At 48.5% G+C, this 9734-nt stretch overlaps 1 protein-coding gene across 1 annotated transcript; it reads right to left on the bottom strand.

Moving 5' to 3' along the window:
* Window positions 1-5097: 5097 nt before the first annotated feature.
* CHCHD5 (coiled-coil-helix-coiled-coil-helix domain containing 5) lies at window positions 5098-9508 on the bottom strand. Its single transcript, XM_008589662.1, has 4 exons — window positions 9316-9508; window positions 8142-8282; window positions 7892-8057; window positions 5098-5278 (listed from the first exon to the last, which is right to left on the bottom strand). Coding segments are annotated over exons 1-4 (333 nt in total). The 5' UTR covers window positions 9318-9508; the 3' UTR covers window positions 5098-5254.
* Between the last annotated feature and the right edge of the window lie 226 nt (window positions 9509-9734).

The following is a 9734-nucleotide window of genomic DNA, read 5'->3' as shown; positions in this document are numbered from 1 at the left end:
CCGGGGCCTTGGTGTTATCAGCACCGCACTCTCCCGAGTGAGCCACAGGCCGGCCCCCTCTTTGTTTTGAAAAATGGAGTTTCAAATCATGTTCTGGAGTTCTATGACGATTGAAATGAAACTTCAAAAAACATAAAACAAAAGATTGCTGATATCTCACCCAGAGAGAAACTAGACTTTGCTTATTTATCTGCATATTTGGCAGACAGTACAAAGGTAAATATTGGCAAATCCCATTCAGTCTATAAGCTCCTAACCAAAGAAAATGAAAAAATCTTACTTGCTAACCGTCCTGGACACCCTGTGTATGAGTTTGCTAAAAGGGATGTGTTTTACTGCCCTGTGATATTGAGGCTTTCATAACATGCATTTTAGTCATTTTACCATTTCCTAAAAATATACAGAAGCATTTAATGAGATTTTTTACTTAATCACATAAAATTCACTTTGACTTGCAGCTCTGCTCTCATCAAGCTCACACTACACTGATTCCTGGTGTTAGTCCTGTGTGATGACATCAAGCCAAATATCCTCTCAACAAAAGCACCGAGCACGGGACACTTAGACTTTCCAGTTTTACCACTACATACAAGAAAAGAAGGATGCGCTAAAGGCTGCAGGCAGTTTAGAGAAGTATCATTGGAAAAGAAAACAGAAAACGCAAAAATATCTTACCATATCATGAGACAGAAAGAAATACCCTTTTTTAAAATTATTAACTATAGGTAATATCCACTTTAATTAGTTCTTCTGTGTTTACATTCTTCACACTTATGTATCTTAAGAACATACAGGCTTCCCTGGGCCTGCTCTCCTGGGGCTTGAGTTCTGCTGGTCATAGATTCTTGGGACTTGTTCTGCTTCTTCACTTTTCTGATCTGTACATCCCCTTTCCCTCAGCAGCACCTTGCGCTGCTGTATCCCAGTCATTTTGTTACCATCAGCAGCTTCTCCTAGGAGGCCTGAGGTTCACCTTGGGACTATGCGTTCACACTGTGTGGCAAAAGCAGCTCCAGCAGCAATGTCCAAGTGTCTGGGTTTGGGAGCCTCAGGAGGCAGGACCCCTCATTGTGCAAACTGTCCACATCCTTGGCATTTTTGCTGCTTCTTAATACTTTTCAGGGTCTTCTTCTTAGGTCCAGCTAACCTGGTACACCATGCAGTCACTAATTTCTGGCTCATCAGAAAAGAAAGGGATTCAAATGATTTGGGTGTGATCTTGTTTCATATGTCACCACCTCATTGGTAAATTCTCATTGATTTTAAAAAAATAGATACTTTTTGCTTTTCCTCTTGGTTATTACCAAAAAAAAAAAAAAAAGGAGATGCTATTGTGACTCTCATAGACTCCCCAGACTCTGCAAACTCTATGTATTCAGAGACTTCAGAATAGGTTCAACATCTTCCAGGACCTTATTTCCAAGCAAGTTGATATTATAAAACACAGCTAACCAAAAAGGAGGGATTCCACCAGAGCAGCGGTTCTCAGCCTTGGCTGCACATTGAATCGATTTTTAAAATTGATATTTAAAAAAAAATACCATTGTCTGGGTCTCACCTCAAGAGATTCTGATTTGATTGATCTGGGGTGTGGGGTTTTTTAAAAAAGCAACACACTTTATGATGGAAGCCAGAATACTTTCTTCCAAGATTATTAACTTCCTTAGAGAATCTGGCTTCTATTTGCATACATTCTGCCTGAAAGTTTTCACAGCACTAAGTAGGTGCTTACCCTCTGAAGGTAAGTGTTGACCAAAATATTTCTTATCATTATTATGGTGATTATGTTTATCAATAAAGTCAGTATGTTCAAGGGCAGACACAAAATCCTCAGTTACAATACTAAGTAGGTGCTTACCCTCTGAAGGTAAGTGTTGACCAAAATATTTCTTATCATTATTATAGTGATTATGTTTATCAATAAAGTCAGTATGTTCAAGGGCAGACACAAAATCCTCAGTTACAATCTGAAAACCATCAAAGATGAAATGGTGACTCTGCTTCCTGGCTAACATACCCTACCTTCTCACATCCACAGCCTATTGACTGGCAGTCAGAATCCTGAGTGTCATAAGTTCATTCAGCCACGTTGGCGTCTGCACGCCTCCTCCAACATTGCCACCTACCCCCGCCACTGTACCCAATACTTGCCCATCCTTCAGGCCCACCACTTCTAGTTGGCTTCCTTGGTTGAACATAGTCATTCTTCGTGAAGTGAGGCAGGCATTTTGAAAGATTTCTTGTCATTAACACTTCTTCCAGTGGTGGCAGCTGTAGGATGGGGTCACGGGTGGCAGCAGTGACAAGCAAAGGTGGTCAAGATGATGGTGGCTGCTGCTGTGGCAGCTATGACAGGCTGAGGCCAGGGCAGCTGTGGCAACATGCAGTGGCCTTGACGGTGGCTACAGTGAGGTGACCCCAGAGGGTGTGACAGCAGCTGAGGCAGTGGCTGTTTGCTGGAAAGCTTTCTCTCCACCAAAGTCCACCCTGCCTGTGTGAGGGGCAAGCAGGAAGTGACAGGAAATGAAAACCCCGGCCCCCCAAGAAGCCCCCAACCAAGCGACTGCTGGGGGTTGGTGGATAAGTACCCTCACCCCTTGAGTGGGTACCATACGTTCTACAGTCTCCCAGCATTCCCCAGAGAATTAAGCCATTGCCCACAGTGATAACGTGCTTAGTAACGCACTCTTTATCTGCCACTTTCCCTTCCCTATCTCACTTCCCACTGCCCAACCAATACTTTCTGGGATCATCTCCCAAATCCTTGTCTCAGGGTCTGTTTCTGGGCGAACCCAAGCTGAGACTGTGCATCATGAACCAAAGAGTATGATTCAAGCACATATGACACATTAACAAAAACTGAGCATATGCCAAGTCATAAAGTCTCAACAAATTTTGAAAGATTGAAATCACCAAAAGTAAATTCTGTGAAAAGATTAATAAAATGGATTAACTCATGTCAAGATTGATGAAGAAAAAAAGGAAGAGGGTACCAATAACCAACGTCAGAAATGAAAAAGGGGCTATCACTACAGATTCTATAGACCTTAAAAAGATGAGGATATTATGAACAATTTACGGCAATTTGAAAACATAAAGATACTGGGGGCTGGCCAATTACTCAGTTCGTTAGAGTGTGATGTTGGTAACACCAAGGTCCAGGGGTCGATTCCTGTACCAGCCAGCTGCCAAAAAAGAAAAAGAAATGTAGATACTATAAATGTAGATACTATAAAAAATTTCTAGAAAAATACAACATACAAAAACAGACACGAGAAGAAACTATTCGATTCTTGTGGTAGTTTTACATATGGGCACAAATTCTTTGCATCCAAATGCCATCAAGAAGTGAAGTCTCCCTGCTCTTTTAATGTGGGATGGACTCATGACTTCTTTGACCAACAGAATGTGGTAAAAGTGATATCTTTGTGGTTTCCATTTTCACTCTCTTTGACCCCTGAAGCCACCATATAAAGAAGCTGGTCTAGTCTACCAGAAGAGGCCACATAGAGATGTTCTAAAACGTAGTCTACATCTCCATTTTGTCTGTTCTAATCACTTTTTTTAGTTGCATAGAACAGAACTCCACTCAAGCTTACTCAAGCAAAGGGGTGGGCTGAAAACATCCACCAAAATCTAAGGGCTCAATCCACATCCCAAGGAAAATGGATTTGGAAATACAAAGACACCAGGACACAGGCAGCTCTTTCAAGGACCACAGGAACTGATCACAATCCTCTCTCCATTACCCAGGTCTCCTCTGGTCTTGGCCAAATGGCATCTGGTAGCTCCTCCAACCCTGACTGTACAGGACTTCCACTCTGGTTCCTAAATCAATGGACAACTTCCTTTGTCTTGGAGATTAATCCCCAGAAGGACTTCCATAGGCTAGGCTCATTTTTCCAAGCCAGAGCCCAGGCCTTAGGTTTCAAACGATCAATTACTTCAATTTCCAGAGGTTTGGCATCACCTCCACGTAGGAGAGACTTGTTTGAATGGTGAATCTGGGTGCAGGCATGAGCAAGCTCAGCGCAGTACTCTGGGCTCTCTCCCGCTGCATACTTGCCTGTCTGCTCTCTGCTCTTTAGGACCTGTCCTTACTGGAGAGCCTGTGATCAACCAGCTGTACCACAGAACCCGTAATCCCAAAGAGAAACATTACGAAGCTGCATCAGGGCTGGCTGGTAGCTCAGTTGGTTAGAGTGCGGTGTTACAACACCAAGATCAAGAGGTTAGATCCCCATACCAGCCAGCTGCCAAAAAAAGCAGCTACAGCTACCACTGCTTGTACCTGCCCAGCTCCATTCAGCATCATTTCTGTACACTGAAGGCTGCTTACCTGATCCTGTTACTCTCTGCTCAGGGCTCTCCTGATGGCAGGAGCACACTCGGCCCACCAGGGCAGAAGTGCCAGACAGTCAATGCCTATAAAAACAGCCCTCAGTGACAGATGGGGACGTGGTGGGTAAAAACCCCAATTTACTTGCCCTTTGATGGGTAACTGAAGTATGTTCCATGCATTCTCCCAGAGGTTCCCAGTTGCCCGCAGTGGTAGCTGACTTGATAATGTACCTTTTATTGGCTGCCTTCTTCCCTGTCTCCCTTCTCCATTCCCCTACCAAATATACTACCCGCAGTGAAATTCTCAGGGTTGGCTTCTGGAGGAATGCAAACCACGTCAGAAGAGAAGTCGAGTGCAGTAGGCTTCTAAGCTACATCCTTCCACGCAGTTGTTTATGATAGTAAAGGCATTATTTTCATCTCCATCGCCTAACGCCTGTGTCTATTGCTTAACTGGTTTTGAACTCAGCAGGAAAAGAGGTGTGTTATTTATTGCCCCCCAAGCCTCAAGAAAGCTCAATAAAGATCTGGTGAATGGTAGAGTGGAGGGTAGAAAGGGCCTTTCCCCCATGCGTTTGCAGCAGGAGACAGGAAATGGCTGTTTGGCAGTTAACAAGGGAAGAGGGATCACCTTAAGCCTGGTGAGCAGATGGAGCCTCCTGCCCCTCCCAGACCCTTCCCTGGCACACCAGGTGAAGCTGGGGAGCAGAACACTAGGGTTTCTGCTCCCTCAGCTGCAGAAGGCAGGAATCAAAGGCCAGTATACAGAGTCTTTATTTATTGGGAGTCCTGATGTTCAGGGAAGACAAGCCCATGGCCAGAGCCATTGTGACTCCATCTGGCCATTCTGCAGGGGTGGGGGCATCAAGTGGTCAGTCACTCATTTCCAGTATCCCTGCAGTCAAAGGAGTCCTCAGGAGGCAGGAAGCGACTGTGTCTGTGGAGAAAACACAATAAGAACTACTAACACCTCTTCTGTGCCCAGCCCTGGGACCACTGCTGGGAGATTACGTAGACACAGCACAGACTGCCTGTGCAGAGCCCACAGTCTGGAAGGAGAGGGTGTCAGGTGATGACCTTGGCCATTTGCTATGTGTATAAGTTGGCTGTGCTGAATTGTCACTGGGAGCAGGAAAGGTACCATTCTGCTGTATTTACTGAGCACCTGCTGTGTGTCCGTATCATTGCTGGTGACCCAGTAAGCAAAAGTCTCTAACTCTGGGGAACTTATAATCAAGTAGGAAGCAATAAACAAGTAATCGACAAAAATATGTCAACTGGTAAAATTCTATGTGGAAAACTAAATAAGGATGAAGAGCAGAGGTTGTGTGTGAAACGGGAAGTACATGTGGCACTTAAAACTGTCGGCTACGAAGCCATGAGATGTTCCATGGTCTTCACATCATGTTGTATGAGACTGGAATGTTTGTGTGTTTGCTACCGTATAGATTAGAAAACAGAGGAGGCCCAAACCTCACTGCCCCCAGTTAGGAAGGAAAAGCTGTAACCAGCATGTCATCACCAGCAAGGAGGACAACGGTGGGGAGGACCTGGGTGTTGGTTACTCTGAGTGCACTGGAGAGCCACGAGAAGGTTTTAAAGGGGAGAGAGGTGACCTCATTTCCATTTTCAAAAGCTCTTTTGGCTGCCAGGGAGGAGTAGACTGTAGGGGCTGGGGTGGCCACAGGGGGACCAGGAAGGGAAGAAGCAACTGACCGTGAGATGGGAGGATGGGGTTGTAACTGTTCAGATGCCCAAAAAACTTGAAAGAAAGAAATGTCCCCAATGTTTTAAAGGGGAGAGAGGTGACCTCATTTCCATTTTCAAAAGCTCTTTTGGCTGCCAGGGAAGAGTAGACTATAGGGGCTGGGGTGGCCACAGGGGGACCAGGAAGGGAAGAAGCAACTGACCGTGAGATGGGAGGATGGGGTCGTAACTGTTCAGATGCCCAAAAAACTTGAAAGAAAGAAATGTCCCCAATGATGGCTGAGAAACTAGTGTACACGGTATGTGGTCATTACTGAATGTTTCCTGAGGAGAATTAAATTCCTTCCATTGGTTCCTGCTCTTGGGACCTGAACCTTTTATTTATCCTTGCCTTTTAAAAAGCACCAATGACTGTAGGGCCTGAGTAGAAGGGCATCTCCCCAGTCTTTAGCCAAGAGCTCCCCTGAAGCAGGCGATGGGAGGGAAGCAGTTACGAGGCAGTAGAATGTGAGCCATGATGGAGGAGGCCTGGGGACTTCGGGAGCCCAGGGACAGGGCTGGGGTATCAGGGGAAGTTTTCTGAAGGAGGTGCTATCTAAGCTAGAATAGGAATTGGCCAGGAGATGGATTAGGAAGGGCAGTCAAGGCAGAGGGAAATAGCTGGACAAAAGCCTGGTAGCAGGAGCAACATGCACTTGATAACTGTACGTTCACTGGGGCTGGAACATGGACTTTGAGATGAAAAGTGGGGAGAAGTGGGGCCATAGGTCACAGGGGCTGCATCCTGCAGGACACTGCAGGTCGTGCTGGAGTTGGGACTTAGCCTGGTAAAGTGAGCACCACAGAAAAGTTTCTAAGTAGATGCAGCACATGGTCAGATTTCCTCTGAGATCACTCTGGGACCATCACAGACAGCCAACTGAAAGGGTAAGAGGGAGCATGGGGGCCCAGAAGGCTGATCTGGTGATATGAGAGAAAAGACGGGGCTGCAGGGACAGAGAGAGGACCAGTTGATGGGGGTTCAGAGGAGGCTGGTGAAAGATATGACTTTGGCCTTTAGAGCTCATAGTCCAGTGGGGGAGGCAGTAAATATCTAAAGGAAAATTTCTCAACCTTTTTTTCATTATTGCTCCCAAAAATCCTTTTAGATTTTTTCGAATTGCCTTGTCCATGAAATTTTAATATCACAGATATGCTGTATATCTTTTCATATACTGTATACGTTAAAAGGAGTAAGATTTTTTTGCCCACCCCACCCAACCCCTCTGCCAGGACAGCCGAGGAGCAGTGAGAATGAGAGAGCAGGTGAGGGAGGAGGTGGGTGAGGTCAGCCTGGGGAAGAACACAGAGTGCGAAGGAGTAAGATTTTTTTGCCCACCCCACCCAACCCCTCTGCCAGGACAGCCGAGGAGCAGTAAGAATGAGAGAGCAGGTGAGGGAGGAGGTGGGTGAGGTCAGCCTGGGGAAGAACACAGAGTGCGGCAAGGGATTTCCTCCTCGCCGTGAATGGGAAGCCACTGCAGAGCTTTAAGCGAAGGTGTAACGTGACCAGATTTTAGTTCTTAAATGCTCGTTCAAGGCACTAGATGGAGGCAAGAGAAGAGGTATTTGGGAGACCAGAGAGAAGGCTGGAGCAGGTATTCTGGCAGTGGAGGAGTGGGGAATGTGGTTAGACTAAAGCAGGGACATGAGATGACCATGTTCAGATTCTGGATGCACAGGGAAGGCCTGGGTGGGGGGCGGGGGTTGGGACTAGGATGACTCCAAGGTCTTTACCCTGAACAACTAGAAAGATGAAATGGGATGTTAGGGGGGAAAGAGATGAACTGGTGAACCCCCTTACCTCCACAGTCGTGGGTGAGCCTGGCAGCTGCACCTTCTCAGCACACTGCAGGAAGCGGCGCACATGCTCTGCACAGTTGCCCACGGCTGCCTCGTTCTGTCGAAGACACTCCTCGAAGGCCTTGAAAGGCTCAGCACAGGCCTGGCGGATCTGGCGGATGATTGGGCTGTGGGGGTAGGGCATTTCAGGCCATGGCTCATCCCCTCCCCTTCTCCCTCACCCCCACTGTCTCATACTTGCCCACACTCACTGGGAGGATGTGCACTGAGCAATGCTCATCTTAAGGTAGTGACAGTCCCGCTGCCATGACTCAGGCTTGGCTGCCACGCACTGGCCATACTGTTCCAGCTCCCGGCCACAGTAGCGAGCAGTGACCTCCAAAGCTGCCTGCCTGTGAGACAGGGTTAGTTGAGAATAATTCCAGGCAGCAGGGAAGAAAGGGAGTTCTGATCTGGGTCTGGGGTAGGACTAGGGGTCCTGGGCAGATACAGGAATCTGAAGGATCCTGGGATGGGGCCAGAGAGAGCCTGAGTCCTGGGGGTTGTGCAGCAGGGTGGGAGATAGAAGTCCTAAAACAAAGTCTGATTATTCTAAGGCAGGCCTTGGGTATCTTGGAAGAAGGGTCTTGGCATCCAGGCATCTCTCAGTAGGCCCAGGGATCATGCGGAGAAGGCTTGGGGCCTTAGAAGTAAGATTTAGAGTTCAAGGGAGAGATCCTGGGAGAATTAACTGGGTTTGGAGGTCCTAAAAGTGAGGTTTAGAGATCCAGGAGGTGGAGTTTTGGGTCCTGGGAAAGGGTCACTTGGTCAGAGAGGCTTAGAGATGAGATCTGAGGCCCTGTGGTGGGTTTGGGGGTCCTCAGAGCATAATATGGATGCCCTGGGTAAGGCTGGGGCTCTGGGCTGGATATGGAGAGTCCTGCAAGTGAGCACTTGGAGTTTTGGAGGACAAGGTCTGAGAATCCGGAAGAAGGTTGGGAGGGGTCTAGGAACAAGTGTGTGGAATGTGGGCCTTGGGTAGTTCTGGGGTGAGTTGTGAGTCCTGGACAGTTCTGGAAGGTTCAAACTGTAAGATTTGGTGATCCAGGGAGAGGGTTGGAGCTCTAAGGACCGGTGTAGGAGGCCTAGAGGTCCTAACACGTCTGGAGTCCCAGGGTCTCGGTGTGAGGTCCAGCGCCTTGGGTCCTGGCCCTGAAAGTCCTCAGCCCCCACGCATGGAAGAGGGGCGGGGCCTAAACGCTTAGGGGGCGGGGCCTGAGTACCAGTAGGGGTGGGGCTTGGGAGAAAAGGCGAGGAATCTTGACGGTCGGATCTCCAAGGAGCAAAGAGGCCAGTCCTTCTTGCCGAGGTCCTCGGCTAGGTCCAGGTCACCGGGATAAAATAAGGGCGCGACTGAAATACGGGGTAGGAGCTCCCGCTACTCACATCTGGAGGCCGGTGCTGGTGTGGGATCAGCCAGGGAGGAGCGACCCGCCTCTTCCGGTATCAGGTTATCATGGCGGCGCCCACCCAGCCCTCGGTGTTCGTTTGTTCCGGTCGCAGAGCAGCCCCATTCCCTTTAGGTCCAAAACGTCATGGCGGCACCCTGCCTCTTTTTCCGGCCCCGGCCCGTCACGGCGGCGGCGCGCTGTGCAGCCACTTCCGGCCTAGCCGGCTCAGTGGCCTTACCCCCTTCTCCTTCCGCCTTGTCCTGGCGGCGCCCAGGGTTCACCGGAAGTAGGCGACCGGAAGTCCGGCGGTGCTTCGGCCCCAAAGCGAGTGCGGCGCCTCGTAGAGCTCAGTGAGAGTCTCACGGGTTCCACGTCTCCTGACGAGCTGCTGGCGAGCGGCTGGCGAGCGGCTGC

This window comes from Galeopterus variegatus, unplaced genomic scaffold, assembly GCF_000696425.1.
Source record: "Galeopterus variegatus unplaced genomic scaffold, G_variegatus-3.0.2 Scaffold5577, whole genome shotgun sequence".
Lineage (NCBI taxonomy): Eukaryota > Metazoa > Chordata > Mammalia > Dermoptera > Cynocephalidae > Galeopterus > Galeopterus variegatus.
The sequence above is the reverse complement of the archived record's forward strand: the minus strand, read 5'-3'. Positions and strand labels throughout refer to the sequence as shown.

Excerpts from the sequence above, each read along its gene's own strand:
- CHCHD5 (XM_008589662.1), bottom strand. Across the intron at positions 8,058-8,141 it reads GCTCAGTGCACATCCTCCCA|CCCAATCATCCGCCAGATCC; the intron begins GTGAGTGTGGGC and ends CTACCCCCACAG. Across the intron at positions 5,279-7,891 it reads GCTCACCCACGACTGTGGAG|ACACAGTCGCTTCCTGCCTC; the intron begins GTAAGGGGGTTC and ends TTTTCTCCACAG.